We start from the raw sequence: 20,000 nt of genomic DNA, 5'->3' as shown, positions 1-20,000 counted from the left end.
TTCATGTTCATGAACTAGTTCACATAAATGATTCACTGATTCACTTGAGCCCCACACAGCCTAAACCATCCTCTCTCTCTCACGTAGCGCTGGGACAACTGAATCATTTAAGTGAATCAGTTCTTTCAGACAGTTCATGTTCATGAACTAGTTCACATAAATGATTCACTGATTCACTTGAGCCCCACGCAGCCTAAACCATCCTCTCTCTCTCATGTAGTGCTGGGACAATTGAATCATTTAAGTGAATCAGTTCTTTCGGACAGTTCATGTTCATGAACTAGTTCACATAAATGATTCACTGATTCACTTGAGCCCCACACAGCCTAAACCATCCTCTCTCTCTCACGTAGCGCTGGGACAACTGAATCATTTAAGTGAATCAGTTCTTTCAGACAGCTCATGTTCATGAACTAGTTCACATAAATGATTCACTGATTCACTTGAGCCCCACGCAGCCTAAACCGTCCTTTCTCTCTCACGTAGCACTGGGACAAATGAATCATTTAAGTGAATCAGTTCTTTCAGACAGTTCATGTTCATGAACTAGTTCACATAAATGATTCACTGATTCACTTGAGCCCCACGCAGCCTAAACCATCCTCTCTCTCTCATGTAGTGCTGGGACAATTGAATCATTTAAGTGAATCAGTTCTTTCAGACAGTTCATGTTCATGAACTAGTTCACATAAATGATTCACTGATTCACTTGAGCCCCACGCAGCCTAAACCTTTCTCTCTCTCTCATGTAGCGCTGGGACAATTGAATCATTTAAGTGAATTAGTTCTTTCAGACAGTTCATGTAAATGAACCGGTTACAAATAACGATTCCCTTATGTTTAGCGTTGGGAACTCTCAGGTGATATTATTGAATTGCGTAATCAGAATTGTTCACTGAATTAATTTATAGAAATATATGTGTTTTGTTGATAAAGAAGGTTGGTGATAAAAATACAAATAAATTAAATACATTTTTGGTTATGCTTTATTTCAATGTGTCCTTGTTACAGTGTAATTACACAAGTTATTACTGATTATTACTAATTAACAACATGTAATTACTATAGGTTTAAGTTTAGGGTTATTTGCATGTAATTATGCATAATGGACTGTTATTACTTTAGTAAATACATGTAATATGAGTAACAAGGACACATTAATATGTCAAGTGGTGTAACCATCAAGTAAAAGTTATTAAAATACATTTCTTGCACCTTGAAAATATGTGAGTGTACATAACTAAAAAAAGGTTTTCAGAGTAAAAAAATATTAAATGATTTTTGGAGTCACAAATTCATAGTGTTACTCCGTTTGATCGGAATAAAATAAGCTTTTTCATAAAAATCTCAAAATATTTTATATATATATATATATAATGGCCATTCTGTTAAATAAAAAAAAAATACAAATAAAAAAATAATGCAGGTAAATTATATATATAATTTTTTTTTTTTTTAATAATTACAAATAATAATAATAAAAAAGAATATATATAGCCTATATATATATATATATATATATTTATTTTTTTTGTAATTATTTAAAAAAATATATATTTTTGACAACAGAATGGCGACCTGCATTTTGGTTACGTCACATGACTTTGTTTTGGTGAACAACATTTTTCAGATTTTTATTTTGTCAGCTTTTCATGAGACTTTTACAAATAAATGATTTATTTCTGTATTTATATGTCTCTGTTTGGTTACGCCATTAAATAGCTTCAATATAGTTAGCTATTTTTATTAGTAACTCATGAGTAGCTTGAGATGACACAATTTCAAATTTACTTTTTCAGGTGTAGTTTCTCTACTACAACATTTTCGTCCCACGATACTATATAATCTCACGTCTCGCTGTAGCGTTAATCTCTCTCTTGTAGGTCCTGGTCTGGCGTTCATCGTCTATCCGCGCGCAGTATCCATGATGCCTCTGTCGCAGCTGTGGTCCGTGTGTTTCTTCCTGATGATCATCATGTTGGGCCTCGACACACAGGTGTGACACGACACCTCAGCAGACTACCAGACAGTGTAGTTGTGGTTTGTAGCAGCACTAATCACCGTGTGTTTGTTCAGTTTGTGAGTCTGGAGGCTTTGATGACATCAGTAACGGATCTTTACCCTTCACTCCTCCTCAGAGGTCACCGCCGCGAGCTGCTGCTGCTGATCGTGTGTTCGGTTTGTTTTCTGCTCGGACTTTTGATGGTCACACCAGTGAGTTATGTACAATTTGAATAACTTCCTGTAAAACAGACATAATCTGCACTCAGAATTTGTTAAAAAGTGGCTTTGGTGAGCAAATGTTTCTGGCCATATGAACACAATCTATTTTCATTCAAAAAACGTTTTCAGAATAAATAGTATTTTTTTACGTGCATCATTTTTTGGAGTCACAAATTCATAGGGTTGCTCCATTTGACCTGAACAAAATGTGCCTTTTCATAAAAATGTCATAAAAAATTTAATTTATTAATTTATTTTATTTGACACGGTCGTGAGGGTCAGAGCCAATCAGGGGTCGGGAACCTTTTTTCACTAAGGAGCAATTTTTACATTTTTGGTTGATGTATTTTTTTTCGAAAGAGCCATAACACAAACTAATAATTTACTATTTTCTAAAATAACATTTTTCAATAAAATAAAATGTTTATATTGCCCATAAACTACTCAAAAACAAACAAATATGCAAATATTACCAGGTAACGTTGCAATATGGAATTGAGTTCACGTGTTTGTGCGGGTCTCCGTGAAATTACTTAATTTTACTTCATGAAAAACGTAACTTCCCTTTTGTGCGATATGCAAATAACATTTTAATGATAATCGCATTTAAAATATCAATATCCGATTATCTGGTCAATCCCCAAGACCAGTGAATATTTTTGCTTTACTGATTTTGCTTTAAACATTTTATAAATTTATTGATTCACGAAAAACTTGAAAATAAGACATTTCTAAATTCAAATTGCACTTTAAATTAAACGGAAAAGCAATACAAATAACAAAGTGATAAAACAAATCGTATATATAACCCCTCCCCAAATCCAGACATTTACCTCCACCGGCAACATTTGCCATCACGCAAATACAACTTAAGAACTAAAGACAATTATAAATGTAAAGATAATTATAATAATCATCATAATAAATTAGCCTAAAAAATTCTTGAGTTCCCAAAAAATGTGTGTTCTTATCGAACGTGTTTGTATTGCTCGTGCATGAAATGCATTTGGAGAGGAGCTCGCGAACTGGATCGAGTCTCGTCGTATATTGCGGGTGCTTTATAACACCTTTGTTGCACATACAAAATAACGAACGTTCATAAAGTTGCTCGTAGAAAACGCTCTTAACAGCGAAGATCAATAGTTGTTGGGAAACGAGTCCCAGAACTCTTTGAATGTTCGTGCGTTGGAGAAACGCTTTCACTGCACTCAGATCTCACTGTGCACACGTCAAATCAGACGCGCATCGGCGGCTTTTGTTTCGTCTGTTCTTCACAATATAATCACGCTTCGTCAAACGCGCGTCTTTGTGTCTAATGTCTTGTTATATATCTCTCCGACAAGTCTTTCAGGTCATCTTCCACAGTGGCTGGTACATCAGCAAAATACTCGACATGAATAATCCGCATTTGGCGGGTGTTCATTCCAAACCTTGTTCACCAGGAGTAGGCTGTAAAATTCTGGAGAAAGAAAATCAAAACAGTGTCATTGACTTCAAGCTTTGCAGCCGCACTCACACTTTCTGTTGGAAAAGTGTCTCTAGAAAGTTTTAAACGATCATGTGTTGGTGAATGGTGAGAGACCCGGCGAGACACCTGATTTTTAACAAAGAGCCACTTGTGGCTCGCGAGCCATCGGTTCCCGGCCCCTGATCTAAAGGTTTTTTTTGTCACATGACAGTATGGCTACCTGTATTTTGGTTACACCACCTGACTTTGAATTGATAGAAAAAGTTTTATACTTAAGCAATATCACACGAGCAAGAGTGCGATATGGCCCTATATTGGCACTGCTGTAATTACCTACGGCACTCGACCTAATCACTCGCCGAAGCGATACTTTCTTAGGCGACGAGTCAGAATCTGCCGCTAATGGTTCAAACCAAATTATGCGTCCAAACCTCCGTTAGTAATTCAGAAAGTTCACTTCAGAAATAGTATCACGGCTTGTGCTGTTTCTAACAAGTCATTGGATAAACAAGGATAGACGGCTAAATGTGTGTGTGTGTGTGTGTGTGTGTGTGTGTGAGAGAGAGTGCATGTTTGATCACCTGTTGCCACACCCAATCAGAGATGTTGTCAGCTTTCTGAAGGTCAATTATCTCAGTGGAAAATAGACGTCCAAGCAGGGTATTCCTCTCTATTTCAGTGTAGCCAGTGCACAAATGTCATTCACTATAGAAACAGCGATGTCCTCCGCCATTTTAAACAGTATGTATAAAATGTGGAAACTCATGTAGCACTGTTCTATGTAAACAATGACTAACGGATTCACTTTACATCACTAACTGGCTCCTGTTAGGAGTTACTGTTAGGAGTTACTGTTAGGAGTTACTGTTAGGAGTTACTGTTACAAGACAGTAACTCTTAACAGATACACTTTAGTTTAGAACAGCATGAACACAAGCGGAGTGATACACACACACACACACACGACACACACACACACACACACACACACACAAACACACACACACACACACACACAGTGAAGCGGCCGAGTGCTGATGCGGTCACACCATCAGTGCTCATGGAACGTTTCTCGTCCAATCAGATTCGAGGACCGGAACTAACTGTGGTATATAACTATACATTGCATGTATAATTTTTGTGCCTCTGACTGGACACTTGATTCTTTTCTTCTTTTCTTTCACAATCAGCTACAACTCACACATTGAAACTTGTTTTGGTTTAAATGTTAGTTTTAGAGAAATCTCCCGACTTTTCTAGTGATTGTGTATTTTTAATGAAATTCTGCAAAATGCAGCTTCATTGCGTGTCCGAGGTGACATCTTTAAAAATCAAAATAAAATAAAATATCAAATCAAAAACAATAGTAGTGACATTAAAATGTCAAGTGGTAAAACTATCTAGTAAAAGGTATAAAAATACCTTCCTTATACCTTGAGTGTACACGACATAATAATAACAAATATTTTTTTTTAGATTAAAACGTTTTTTTTTACACGTTTGATTTTGAGTTGCTCCGTTTGACCTAAACAAAATGCACCTTTTCCAACAAAATAAAATAATAATCTATATTTTTCTGATATTGCACACAGTCGTGAGGGTCTAAAGGTTTTTTTTTTGTCACATGACAACAGAATTACTTTTATTTAATTATTTATTTATTCTGTCTCTGGTCGGTTACAACACATGACATTTTTAATTTTAAGTCGCTGTTAAATTTCAAAATGACCTTGAACGTACTTCTGTTCTCACACTTTTCTTAACCATGCTCTCAGTTCGTTCCTCAGACAAAACAGCATTATATATCTTGTCTTCTCTCTGCGTTTGTGTTTAGGGAGGTCTGTATGTGTTTCAGATATACGATCATTTCTCCTGCAGTGGGGTGAGTCTACTGCTGCTGTCCGTCTGTCAGTCCGTCGCTATAGGCTGGATTTATGGTCAGAACACACAAACACACGTCTTCAGATCAGTGCAGAAAGCACATGGTTTCATGATATGTTCAGTCATGCCTTTGTGTTGTTCTCAGGTCCAGAGCGCTTCAGTAACGATATTAAGCATATGATCGGTTACCATCCGCTCGGCTTCTTCAAACTGTGCTGGAGATACCTGACACCAGCCATGTGCACTGTGAGTCACATGTACTGTGACATCTGACCTCTGACTGTCCATTAACATCTTCTCAGAACATCTCTGTGTGTGTCTGCAGGGCACGTTTATATTCTCGCTGGTGTGCTGGACGCCGTTGACCCTCGGGAAGGGTGTGGTGACCCCTCGCTGGGCGACAGTGATGGGTTGGCTGCTCACGCTGTCTTCTGTGTCTCTTCTGCCTCTCTGGGCAATCTATGCCCTCGTGAACACACCAGGAACCATGGGAAAGGTGAATAACAGCAAGCTTCAACAAGAAAAGTTCCCAGAGTGGACATTGTAACGTCATCTTTTGTTATTTATGGCATTTCATGATTCTTGCATGCTTTTCACATCTCCTCATTATAATGTATATACACTGTGATCTTCATTTCTTATATCAGCCATTGTTGTCATACCTCTCTGCTATGTTTATGAAAAATAATCAAATACAATTGCAAGACAAATATGTGAACCCTTTGGAATTAGCTGGTTTTCTGCATTAATTGGTCATAAAATATCTTCCTTTTTCCAACAATGATGGCAAACGGACCAGGCCCCGAAGCAGCAATGAAGCTTGTCATCTTGGCTGGACGGCCACTTCTAGAGAGAGTACCTATAGTACTAAATCGTGTCCATTTATAGACAGTTTGTCTAACTGTGGACAGATGAATATCTAACAGCCACTTCTAGTGAGAGTACCTATAGTACTAAATCATTTCCATTTATAGACAGTTTGTCTAACTGTGGACAGATGAATATCTAACGGCCACTTCTAGAGAGAGTACCTATAGTACTAAATCATCTCCATTTATAGACAGTTTGTCTAACTGTGAACAGATGAATATCTAACGGCCACTTCTAGTGAGAGTACCTATAGTACTAAATCACCTCCATTTATAGACAGTTTGTCTAACTGTGAACAGATGAATATCTAACGGCCACTTCTAGTGAGAGTACCTATAGTACTAAATCATTTCCATTTATAGACAGTTTGTCTAACTGTGAACAGATGAATATCTAACGGCCACTTCTAGTGAGAGTACCTATAGTACTAAATCACCTCCATTTATAGACAGTTTGTCTAACTGTGAACAGATGAATATCTAACGGCCACTTCTAGAGAGAGTACCTATAGTACTAAATCATCTCCATTTATAGACAGTTTGTCTAACTGTGGACAGATGAATATCTAACGGCCACTTCTAGTGAGAGTACCTATAGTACTAAATCGTCTCCATTTATAGACAGTTTGTCTAACTGTGGACAGATGAATATCTAACGGCCACTTCTAGTGAGAGTACCTATAGTACTAAATCACCTCCATTTATAGACAGTTTGTCTAACTGTGGACAGATGAATATCTAACGGCCACTTCTAGTGAGAGTACCTATAGTACTAAATCATCTCCATTTATAGACAGTTTGTCTAACTGTGGACAGATGAATATCTAATGGCCACTTCTAGTGAGAGTACCTATAGTACTAAATCATCTCCATTTATGGACAGTTTGTCTAACTGTGGACAGATGAATATCTAATGGCCACTTCTAGTGAGAGTACCTATAGTACTAAATCATCTCCATTTATGGACAGTTTGTCTAACTGTGGACAGATGAATATCTAACGGCCACTTCTAGTGAGAGTACCTATAGTACTAAATCATCTCCATTTATGGACAGTTTGTCTAACTGTGGACAGATGAATATCTAATGGCCACTTCTAGTGAGAGTACCTATAGTACTAAATCATCTCCATTTATAGACAGTTTGTCTAACTGTGGACAGATGAATATCTAATGGCCACTTCTAGTGAGAGTACCTATAGTACTAAATCACCTCCATTTATAGACAGTTTGTCTAACTGTGGACAGATGAATATCTAATGGCCACTTCTAGTGAGAGTACCTATAGTACTAAATCATCTCCATTTATGGACAGTTTGTCTAACTGTGGACAGATGAATATCTAATGGCCACTTCTAGTGAGAGTACCTATAGTACTAAATCATCTCCATTTATGGACAGTTTGTCTAACTGTGGACAGATGAATATCTAATGGCCACTTCTAGTGAGAGTACCTATAGTACTAAATCATCTCCATTTATAGACAGTTTGTCTAACTGTGGACAGATGAATATCTAATGGCCACTTCTAGTGAGAGTACCTATAGTACTAAATCATCTCCATTTATGGACAGTTTGTCTAACTGTGGACAGATGAATATCTAATGGCCACTTCTAGTGAGAGTACCTATAGTACTAAATCATCTCCATTTATAGACAGTTTGTCTAACTGTGGACAGATGAATATCTAATGGCCACTTCTAGTGAGAGTACCTATAGTACTAAATCATCTCCATTTATAGACAGTTTGTCTAACTGTGGACAGATGAATATCTAATGGCCACTTCTAGTGAGAGTACCTATAGTACTAAATCATCTCCATTTATAGACAGTTTGTCTAACTGTGGACAGATGAACATATCATTAATTGGATGCCAGGTTTGCCAACTCCAGACTGCAATTAACTTTTGCAGATGTCATTAGCCTAGGGGTTCACTTAATTTTTCCACACCACTGTGAATGTTTAATGGGATGTGTTTGATATACACATGACAGATTATAATTTTTGTGTGTTGTTAGCTTAAGCACATTGAGTTTGTCTATACTTGATGACTTTGATAAAGTTGAGATCATATTTAATGAGCAATTCTCGCCGAAACCAGCTAATTCCAAAGGGTTCACATACTTTATCTATGTTCTTATTAGGTTGTTACACCGAACACTCCCTGCAACATTCTGGTAACGTTAGTTTATGGTTAAAAACAGAGAATGTTCCCAGAACGTTCATTTTGATATTTTTTTCTGGGGCTTAAAGTAAAAAATGTCTAACCGTACGTTCACACCAGAGGCGGCGAGAGCGTCAAATCGACCGGAAGTCATTCTTTTTCAATGACAGCCAGCGTCTCTCGCGGCGAGAAGCGGCGCGGCGAGTCTTGGGCGGCGTGGGCGTCAGATGGAAGTTCAAGTGCAGTCAACATTATGGTAATGAGCTGTGACGCGGTTCGGCGGCAACCAATTGGAATATAGAAGTGCTCCGCTCTAGCGAAGTCGAGAACACAACCGTGTAAACTTTGGTTCCCACCAAACATTCGTTCCCAAGATAAAATGTAGAAACGAATTATTGCCGTGACGGGTTTCCCTGTAATATATGACCAAGACCACAGTTATTATTACAAATGTATTTTATTTTGATAACAAACAACTATAATTTTAATTACTTTCTGCCATCGATCGATTTCTTATTTTCACATTTTAAAGAGGATATACGCTACTTTTGATCGGTCGGCAAAAAAGTAAATGGTCGACATGTCTGGATGTTTAAATTGCGGCCCCTTTAAATATAGTTCACAAAACAAAGCATTCTGAACAAACGTTGCTGCTTATTTCAACTACGTCAGAGCGTCCACGAGCGTCCTTGAGCGTCGAAGGCAGGGCAGCCAGAGCGAATTTTGACGCTCTCGCCGCTTCTGGTGTGAATGTATAGTAAGTGATGTAACCGACCAGACACAGTAAAAAACTGCTTTGTTAAAAGCTAAAATATTTGAAAAAAGAAACGTTGGCATGAGTAGTGCAGAGTAATCTTCTATTGTATATAATTAAAAAAAAATAAGCAGTGAAAAACATTTTGCTTTAAAATATGAATATTTGTAAAAAGTTTGTCCACCAAATCAAAGTCAGGTGGTGTAACCAACATTTGGGTTACCATTTTCTTGTCTTTTTTGACAGAAGTTTTGGAAAATATTTTTTTTTTTAAAAGACACATTTTGTTCAGGTCATGTGGTGTAACCCTACAAAAACTTCTTAAAATTTATGACTAATAAATTCATGACTTTTATTTGTTTTGTTTGTTTTTTCTTCCCTTTTCTCCCAATCTGTGACGCCCAATTCCCAATGCGCTCTAAGTCCTCGTGGTGGCGTAGTGACTCTAGGACGAATCTCAGTCGCCTCCACGTCTGAGAACGTCAATCCGCGCATCTTATCACGTGACTTGTTGAGTGCGTTACACGTGTGGAGGCTTCACGCTATTCTCCGCGGCATACACGCTCAACTCGCCACACGCCCCACCGAGAGCGAGAACCACATTATAGCGACCACGAGGAGGTTACCCCATGTGACTCTACCCTCCCTAGCAACCGGCCCAATTTGGTTGCTAAGGAGACCTGACTGGAGTCACTCAGCACACCCTTGATTCAAACTCACGACTCCAGGTGTGATAGTCAGAGTCAATACTCGCTGAGATACACAGACCAGAAAAATTTATGATATTTGTAAAAAATATATATATATATATATTGTTTTTTACTTAAAGTTTAGAAATTACTAAAAATGTACTAATTACTAATTACTCACGTGTTGGCACATGGATCATACTTTAAAACCTTTTTATTGATGGTTACACCACATGACATTTGAAAGTCGTTTGTTTTTATTTTATTTTATTGTGAGAAAAGTTGGCATGAGTAGCGCAAAATAATCTTTTATTGTTTTTTTGTTTGGTTTAAAAAGCATTGAAAAAAATTTCTTTAAAGTATAAATATTTGTAAAACTTTTGGATGTGGATAAAATGTTGTATTTTTTATTATTATATTTGTTTTTTAAAAAGGCACATTTTGTTCAGGTTCAAGTGTTTTTACTTCATAGTTACACCACATGACATTTTTAAATCATTATTATTATTATTACTTTTTGAATACTATAAATATTTTTTAAACATTTATAAAAAAGCAATTACATTATATGAACTTGGCACATGTGTTTAAAACTAGATTTTAATTCGATGTATCATCTTGGATGGATCAGAGTCTATTCCACTGATCTATACATATATAAATCAGGGGTCATTACACATTTTACTATATTTGTTTGGTGTTTCTGTAAAACTCTTTGCAGATACTGTTGCATCACTAACTGAAATGTTGTTGTTTTGTTCCCATCCAGATAACCCCGCCCCTAAATGTCATGTACAATCTAAAATGAACTGTGATTGGTCACATTACTCAATGTTGCATGCGATGAAAAGTTGTGTTACTGTTTATTGTTGATACAATTTGTAGCGCCTAGTTTGATAAATTTCCATGCTGCAGAGTAGCTCAAATATATCATTTATCAGCACGGGAAACACTGTTTTAAAGCATCCTGCAGGTTATTTAGCAGTGTGAGAGCAGAGAGAGACTCCCTCTCGTCTTCTAAGCACTTTCATTGTAAAGAGAAAGACAATTGTTTGTGTAAGTGGCAAATAAAAGTCCTTCGGCAGACAGCGAGTCTACAGTCTGGACTCATAACACTCCTGAATAACGGCTCATTCGTGTCTCTCTTCTGTTCCAGCGTATCCTCCTGCTGTGTCGCCCAGTGGAGAGCTCGACTACGACCCACAATCACCTTTCTAATGGTACTCATTTAACCTTTGACCTAACCACCTAGAAGCCAAAAGAGCCAATTAAAAGCATCATGTAATTGAGGCGAACTCACGGAGCAGACTGAACAGATCTGTCCTTAAGAGTAAAACATTGCAATAACATCATTTGTTAGATCGTATATTTTTCTCAACTTGTACGATTGTAAACTGCATGATCAGTTTACTTAATTAAAATGAGCAAAAGCAGCACAATTCTAGAACATCTTGTCACAACTTCATTTCATTGTGTTCTATGCATTTAAAGTCATTTAATGTAGCATTGATGAAACAGGACTGTGTGTGACATTTTTATTATAAATTTTTGAGCAAGATTTATACATGTTTAATGTTCTGTTATATTGGCATTTAACCTGTTGATACACAATCAACCGAACACTGTGGTGACGTCACCCTGCTTACATTTAATATATAGTTTACCGTTTATAAATGTAATTAATGTTAACAGATGATACATCGTTTCAAAGGGTTCAACATTGATATCCGATCTCTGTTTCATGATAGCAATCCTCCAGAAACAGTAATTGAGTTATTTGTGCAGGAGTACAAATGAAAACATGCGATATCAAAACGGGACTTTTATTATGAAAACATGCGACATCAAAACGGGACTTTTATTATGAAAACATGCGATATCAAAACGGGACTTTTAATATTATGAAAACATGCGATATCAAAACGAGACTTTTATTATGAAAACATGCGATATCAAAACGGGACTTTTATTATGAAAACATGCGATATCAAAGCGGACTTTTATTATGAAAACATGCGATATCAAAGCGGACTTTATTATGAAAACATGCGATATCAAAGCGGGACTTTTATTATGAAAACATGCGATATCAAAACGGGACTTTTATTATGAAAACATGCGATATCAAAGCGGGACTTTTATTATGAAAACATGCGATATCAAAACGGGACTTTTATTATGAAAACATGCGATATCAAAACGGGACTTTATTATGAAAACATGCGATATCAAAGCGGACTTTTATTATGAAAACATGCGATATCAAAACGGGACTTTTATTATGAAAACATGCGATATCAAAGCGGACTTTTATTATGAAAACATGCGATATCAAAACGGACTTTTATTATGAAAACATGCGATATCAAAACGGGACTTTTATTATGAAAACATGCGATATCAAAACGGGACTTTTATTATGAAATCACGATCGCCAGATGAATCCAGTTCAACACACTTGGGTCAATCGTCCATGACAAGCGTTCATTAAAAACATCCAATCGCACTTTTTGTCCATAAAAGTGATAAATGTGAGAAATATTGATATATTCTCCATTGTTTACATGAGATCTCGCCTTCGTCATCGTTCTTCATCAAACTGCAATCTGAGCGGCATTCATGTTGTAAAACTGTTTATGATCTGATATATTAGAGTCTCATAAACAAAACCAGCCGTCTCCAAAGTCTGTTTATAAAAATGTGGCGTAGTTTTATTCATAATAGTCGAGCAGTGCCGTCAGATTTAGTGTCGTCTTGAGAGGCGGAGCTTAATTTTACTCTGAACACTTCCAGAGATTTGACAGAGATTAAAGCTGCAGGAACTCATTTATTATTAAATCATCTTCAGATTAGAAACGAAACTTCTTTAGACTCGTGACTTTGAGAACATTGTGTTTCTGGAGTGTCTTGACACTTTTATTATTGTTTTATAGATTATAAAAACACGACTGGCACAAAATATTTCCATTACTATAAACTTCAGCTTCTTTAACTTTAATAAATAACAACAAATATTAATTATGATACTTGTGAAATAAAGCCCAAAGTGTCTCTTTCAAAAGATGCCACAACTGTGTCCAAACTCCAAAGGGTCCCGTAAATACAACCATTTAACTTCAGGTGTGTCATTTTCATGGTTTGTGCTCAAAAAGGGGGCGTTCATCAACCGTGCCTGTTATGCTGGAGATTTGGGGGTTACTATTGTGGTGAAGAATGGCACTTGTGCTCCGGTTGAGGATAGACTTTCATTGTCAATTGATATTTGATTTAGCTCCCATTAAATGGCACCAACTTTTGAAGGGGTCCCTTGGAGATAATTGGCTCCGGGGCCCAGAGGGGGGTCACCAACTTTTGAAGGGGGGCCCTTGGAGATAAATGGCTCCGGGGCCTGGGGGGGCTCACCAAATTTTGAAGGGAGACCCTTGGAGATAATTGGCTCCGGGCCCCGGGGGGGTCACCAACATTTGAAGGGGGACCCTTGGAGATAATTGGCTCTGGGATGAGTGACAACTGCAAATTGAAATGGTTAAATTACTTTGATTTTTTTGTTAGCATTAGCTTCTGCACGATGAACACTGAGCAAGTTGTAATTCTCGCTTTGATTCGCAATTTAAATTAAAAACATGTTTGATCTGTTTACTGTGCACCTGACGTTTGCTCATATAAAGTTCTGAACAGATGTCAGTATTGCGCTTAATATCATTCATATTTGACAGGTATGGTGGAAAGATTCTTCTTATGTTTATATTATAACAATTATAATTAAGCCCCGGATGGCACTGGAGTCTAGCGACGCCCTGATACCTGACATAATTAAGACAGCTTGATATTTCCAGTAATGACAATTTTAGGGTTTACTGTGTGACGAGACTGTAAAAAGTGTTGCCAATGAAATCGGTATATTTCTGCTGTTGCACAAGGTTCTTAGCGTCATCTTTCATGTAAGGAGCCAGAACATGTTTTGTTTTTGTTTATTTGACTGAAGAATGTGAATGTCCTGTGCTGTTTATTTTCTGCATAACTGCATGTCTTAACACTTAACTCCAACTTCAAATCACTCGATTGTTTATATTGAACATTTCTGTATATTTAAGTAGCAGTTTTATACATTTATTTCCAATAAAATAGCACTGAATTAATAATCTTCTCTCATTTGTACTTGTTGGTGCAGGTTTAACAGGGAATGCTTGTGTGGAAGTTTACTGAGCTTCATGGACAGAAGATAGTCACATCTCAAAACCTCCCTTTGGTGATGTCAAAAGTAAAAACTAAATGTTTTTTTTAATAAAATAAGTATTGTGTACACTGTAATTAATTAGGAACACACTTTGTAAAAAATGTAATTCAAATGCACAATCCAGAAACAAGAATAAGTATCACAATATGTAGAAGGGTTGGCACTCCTAAGAACATGTAATAATGATCTTGTTCTCTCGTAATGCTGAAAATGCCGTAACTGCACGTGACCGTTGTGAAAGTGGCACTTCTCTCATGGTTTCGTTCTAGGCTGAGAGAGAAACCATCCAAAGTTTGACTTCTGAGCTATCGGAAATTATATATACTGGATATTATTTATTGTTAGAACAGTAAAAAAGCTTTTGTACATCTTTATAAATGTTTTAAGCATTTCTAAGTGCAACAGTGATTTGATGACAAAATAAGGCAAGGTGCAAAATATCGGTATCGGTATATCGTTTTTTTGTTAAATGCTATCAGTCGTTTATTTAGCATTGTTAAAACAGTGACTGATGACAAATAAGGTCAGTTGCAAATCGTATCGCATTATTTAAGCATTCCTAAGTAAAACAGTGATCTGATGACAAAATAAGATAAGTTGCAAAATATCGGTATTGGGCCAATTTTTTGAGGGTTAAAATCGGTATCGGTTGTACATATTTTTAAGCATTCTTAGTAAAACAGTGATCTGATGACAAAATAAGGTAAGTTACAAACTATCGGTAAATAGCTTTTTGTTAAAATCGGTATGGGTCGTACATTATTTAAACATTTCTAAGTGCAACAGTTATCTGATGACAAAATAAGGTAAGTTGCAAATATCGGCATCGGCCAAATGTTTTGAAGGTTAAAATCGGTATCGGTTGTACATATTTTTAAGCATTCCCAAGTATAACATTGATCTGATGACAAAATAAGATAAGTTGCAAAATATCGGTATCGGGCCAATTTTTTGAGGGTTAAAATCGGTATCGGTTGTACATATTTTTAAGCATTCCCAAGTAAAACAGTGATCTGATGAAAAAATAAGGTAAGTTGCAAAATATCGGTATCGACCAAATTTTTTGGTGTTAAAATCGGTATCGGTCGTACATTATTTAACCATTTATAAGTAAAACAGTGATCTGATGGCAAAATAAGGCAAGTTGCAAAATATCGGTATCGGACATTTTTTGTAGTTGTTAAAATCGGTATCAGTTGTACATTATTTAAGCATTCCTAAGTAAAACAGTGATCTGATGACAAAATAAGGCAAGTTGCAAAATATCGGTATCGGCATATTGGGTTTTTTATGGTTAAAATCGGTATCGGTCGTACATTATTTTTAAAGCATTCCCAAGTAAATCTGATGACAAAATAAGGCAAGTTACAAAATATCTTTATCTGCATATAGTTTTTTGTTAAACTCAATATTGGCCAAAAATTCATATTGGTGCACCCCTACTTATATATTGTATTATTTTAGCATTTTTAATTAATTTATTTATTTGTATATCTCCTCTTACATTTAATTATTAATATAATTATTTATGAGCGACTATGCTGATTTATTTCTGTACTGTATTTATTCATTCTTTTTGTAGGTTTTGTTCTCCATAGGTTGGGAAGTAGTTAACTAAATGTAGCAACGCTATTAACTTAACAACATGTTCAGTAGAGTCACAGTAATTCAGTTATTTCCACAACTACTGTATGTCACTTTTCCAGTAACAATCTTTATTTTCCAGTGAGTAGTGCTGCAACGTCACAAAACATTTGCCACATTATATTGTGAACGCAGTAAAGGAGTCGAGTGAGTAATCAAACACACTCATCTAAACTGTCATGTAGTGCTGGGAAAACTGAATCATTTAAGTGAATCAGTTCTTCCAGACAGTTCATATAAACAAACCGTTACAATAAACGATTCCCTTACATTTAGAGTTGGGATTCTTTTATATGTAGAGTTGGTTCTTTCAGTGCAGTTAGCTGCTTCTGTAGTAATTTCACTACTAGTAGCTTGACTATAGTTTAAATACTTTAAGTTACAAGTAGCTTGAGAAGATACAGGTTCAAAGTAGCTTTCTCAACACTGTTGGATAACATTGAATATGAAAAATGTTCACAAATCATCAACATTGGCAAAAGCATTTCTCATTTGAAAGAGTGCTAAACGACTTTTTCATTCTTCAAAGCCTTTCAAGTGCAACTGAAGCATCTTTAGTCCTGTATTATGAATGAGTGATGCTGAAACAGACTGGAACAGACAGTGTGTGATCTACAACTGCCTCTTAACGCTCTTCATTTATAAATGGATTCGTTTAGTGCTGTCGGCTGTGTACGTGTGTGCTGTTGATGCACATGTCTGCACACGCATGTCCATATGCACATTTTCATAGTGTGTGTTCTACATTGAAAGTAAGGATAGACTTATTCTAATGGACTAGCGTGTGTGTTGTTGTTGTTTTTAACGGATGGATTGAGATTATATTTGACCCTCTAATGTTTGCTTGTGTCTGACACTGTACAGCAGAAATCTGTGGCACGTTGAACTATCTGTGTCAGCGCATGCCTGTGTGTGTGTGTGTGTGTGTGTGTGTGTGTGTGTGTGTGTGTGTGTGTGCATGTTTTGGATAGTGTATTATTGTGTGTTTTTACACTATGTGTAATAATTTGTATGTTAAAGTTCTTCCCTTTTGATGTAGGGCAGATCACATGAGCAAAAGTGAACTGTCAAAGGATAAATCAAATGTTATAAGCAATTTAACACATTTTGTTATAACTTTTGTTATATTGTTATTGCTGTTACCAAACTTTTTGAGTACCTTCAAGGTATGGCCCTAATGACACATACCAAATTTCTTAATGATACGCCAATGCGTTTGTAATATACAGCAAATTAAGGCCAAATTCAAAATGGCCGATGCCCAAAATGGCCAACAAAGGAATATTGGGCATCATTTGACTCAGTATGCCCCAAGGAATCTAACAAGACTAATGATTTTAGGTCAAACTATTCAAAAGTAAAAAGCAAAAATAGCTATTTTTTATATCTCCTGACCACTACATGACACTGTGCCAAAACTGTGCGGGTACCCTCAGGTCAGGCTTGTGATGACATATACCAAGGTTCGTGTCAATACGCCAAAGCGTTGTGAAGATTTTGTTGATGCGGTATACGAGAATGGTTTGGTCTATCATCATGAATTTCATAACTTTTTGTCATGAGGGTCTCTAGATAGATGCAAAAGTTCAGGCAAATCAAAGAGTTTGAAAAAGTAGTTTTTGGGGAAAATTTGAAATGGCGGAAATTCTAGTCAGAAAAATAGATTTTGATTCTAGGCCTTAAAAGTTATGAGCATAAGTGCAACTTTGAACTGTTGGTGGCGCTAGAGGGTTTGAGTTAGAGACCCCAAATTTGTGTCAGTTACCGTTCAGCATGTCTTATAATGGTGTGCCAAATTTCAGCATTTTCCTAATTACGGTTCTATGGGATGACATAGACGTCAATTGCGGAATAATAAGAAGTAGAAGAAGAACACTAACCGAACGCTTCGGGGCTTCGCCACTAATAATGAACAATTTTGACCTATAAATGAAATAAATAAGAAATAATGTCTTTTAAATATAACGTTAACAGACACACACAAAAAATGTAATAGAGGTAGCGGTATTGTATCGATATAGGTGGAAATTGGTATCAGATCGAAAAGAACATAAGTGGTCTTGCACATCCCTAATATACAGTGGCAAGAAAAAGTATGTGAACCCTTTGGAATTGGCTGGTTGTACTTACTGGACTACCACTTCTAATGAGAGTACCTATAGTACTAAATCATGTCCATTTATAGACAGTTTGTCTAACTGTGGACAGATGAATATCTAATGGCCACTTCTAGTGAGAGTACCTATAGTACTAAATCATCTCTATTTATAGACAGTTTGTCTAACTGTGGACAGATGAATATCTAACAGCCACTTCTAGAGAGAGTACCTATAGTACTAAATCATCTCCATTTATAGACAGTTTGTCTAACTGTGGACAGATGAATATCTAATGGCCACTTCTAGTGAGAGTACCTATAGTACTAAATCATCTCTATTTATAGACAGTTTGTCTAACTGTGGACAGATGAATATCTAACAGCCACTTCTAGAGAGAGTACCTATAGTACTAAATCATCTCCATTTATAGACAGTTTGTCTAACTGTGGACAGATGAATATTTAAGATCTTCCAGATAACTTTATAACCCTTTCCAGCTGGTTGTTGGTCTTCTGAGATCTCGTGGTTCACGTTAGCAGATGCTTCTTGTGAAACACAAACTCAAAATATTTGAGTGCTTTATATAATTCAAAGTAGCTCTAACCTACACCTCCAATCTCATATCATTAATTGGATGCCAGGTTTGCCAACTCATGACTATTATTAGCTTTGGTTGACGTCATTAGCCTAGGGCTTTGAATGATGTATTAAATATGTACAACAATAATACAATAATTTGTGTGTTATTAGTTAAAACAGATTGTGTTTGTTCATTATTTAAACTTAGATGAAGATCAAACCACATTTTAAGACACATTTATTTATACAAAAATGCCTGTAATTCCAAAGGGTTCACATATGTTTTTGGACTTATTCAAGAGAGATAAATGGACATGTTTTCAACCTTTGTAAACAGCTCAGCATGCTTTCTGAAAACATTTTTGACAGGAAAACTGACTGTATCTGCCCACAGAATTCCCTCAACTGCAAAACATGTCAGGAAAGTGTTTAACAAATGACCCAAACCTCATTTTAATCTCCTGCATTTGTTGGCAGGTCAAGACCTGAGCTAAAGGTGATCTTTGGGTTAGAATGATACCTTTTAAAGATCCCAAAGCATTCATCATCCAAAACACACATGCCAGCCCGGCCCATGTGACCACCCTGCGGTTTTCTCACATGGCATTAACCTGAGCAAACATCCGCAGTGGCGAGGTCAAGCGAGCAGTGAGCCGCCGGCCCCCCGGACTGATTCTCTCACGAACGACTGACAGATAGGTGAGAGATGAGAGGCGTCTCTTTACAACTGTTTCATAACGACAATGTTTTGACTGCAGAAAAACAGGCTCAGAGGACTCATAAGTGTTTGCAAAGCATGTAAAAGTGAAATATCACATGTTTCATTTAGCTTGAAATTCCCATGATGCTTCTTAATTGACAGTTTTTGAATTGTCTGTTTTTAAAGTGGGTGGGTCTTAAGTTCAAAATAATGAATAAAACATGTTAAAGTCAACATTATCTCTATTTTATCCATTTTTAAATTCTAAACACTTTAGGAAAATAGTATTTTTTAGATTGAGTTTGACATTTTAATAAAGAAAATATCTTATTTTTTATTATATCTACAAATGTTTGGTCAACTATGTTACTAAACAAAACCCCCTGCAACTCAAAACTGGTGTATCCCAAAACCATGTGACCAGCATCATGTGATGTCATTTTCTTCTGTGGGGGACATTTGGAACACATAATGCCGAGTGTCCTTTCTTTTATTTCAATATTTTAACTGCAATAGCATATATGCAAGAATGCTGCTTCTGATAACCTTCAAGGTTTATTTTACATCCACAAAGTTTAGAGTTTTGCATAACATCTCTTTTTAATATTTATCCCCCTTTTCTCCGCAATTTGGATACCCAATTCCCACTACTTACTGGTGGCGCGGTTACTCGCCTCATGCCGGGTGGCGGAGGA

At 36.4% G+C, this 20,000-nt stretch overlaps 1 protein-coding gene across 7 annotated transcripts in view; it reads left to right on the top strand.

Moving 5' to 3' along the window:
* The window catches only part of LOC127643644 (sodium- and chloride-dependent GABA transporter 2-like), a 34,673-nt gene that overhangs the window by 12,294 nt on the left and 2,379 nt on the right, over nt 1–20,000 (top strand). For 3 of the 7 annotated variants that reach the window (XM_052126449.1, XM_052126446.1, XM_052126445.1), the window contains exons 10-17: nt 1,884–1,996; nt 2,077–2,214; nt 5,526–5,628; nt 5,718–5,818; nt 5,898–6,068; nt 11,203–11,266; nt 14,218–14,307; nt 19,083–20,000. The exon at nt 19,083–20,000 is cut by the window's right edge. In XM_052126449.1, the coding sequence (XP_051982409.1) occupies nt 1,884–1,996; nt 2,077–2,214; nt 5,526–5,628; nt 5,718–5,818; nt 5,898–6,068; nt 11,203–11,266; nt 14,218–14,252 (725 nt within the window). In that variant the 3' untranslated portion in view covers nt 14,253–14,307; nt 19,083–20,000. The remainder of the gene's footprint in view (nt 1–1,883; nt 1,997–2,076; nt 2,215–5,525; nt 5,629–5,717; nt 5,819–5,897; nt 6,069–11,202; nt 11,267–14,217; nt 14,308–19,082) is intronic. The other 4 variants (XM_052126448.1, XM_052126444.1, XM_052126447.1 and 1 more) reach the window with 4 other exon arrangements.

This window comes from Xyrauchen texanus, chromosome 5 (genome assembly GCF_025860055.1).
Source record: "Xyrauchen texanus isolate HMW12.3.18 chromosome 5, RBS_HiC_50CHRs, whole genome shotgun sequence".
Lineage (NCBI taxonomy): Eukaryota > Metazoa > Chordata > Actinopteri > Cypriniformes > Catostomidae > Xyrauchen > Xyrauchen texanus.
Note: the sequence above shows the minus strand (reverse complement) of the source record. Positions and strands in the feature narration are given on the sequence as shown.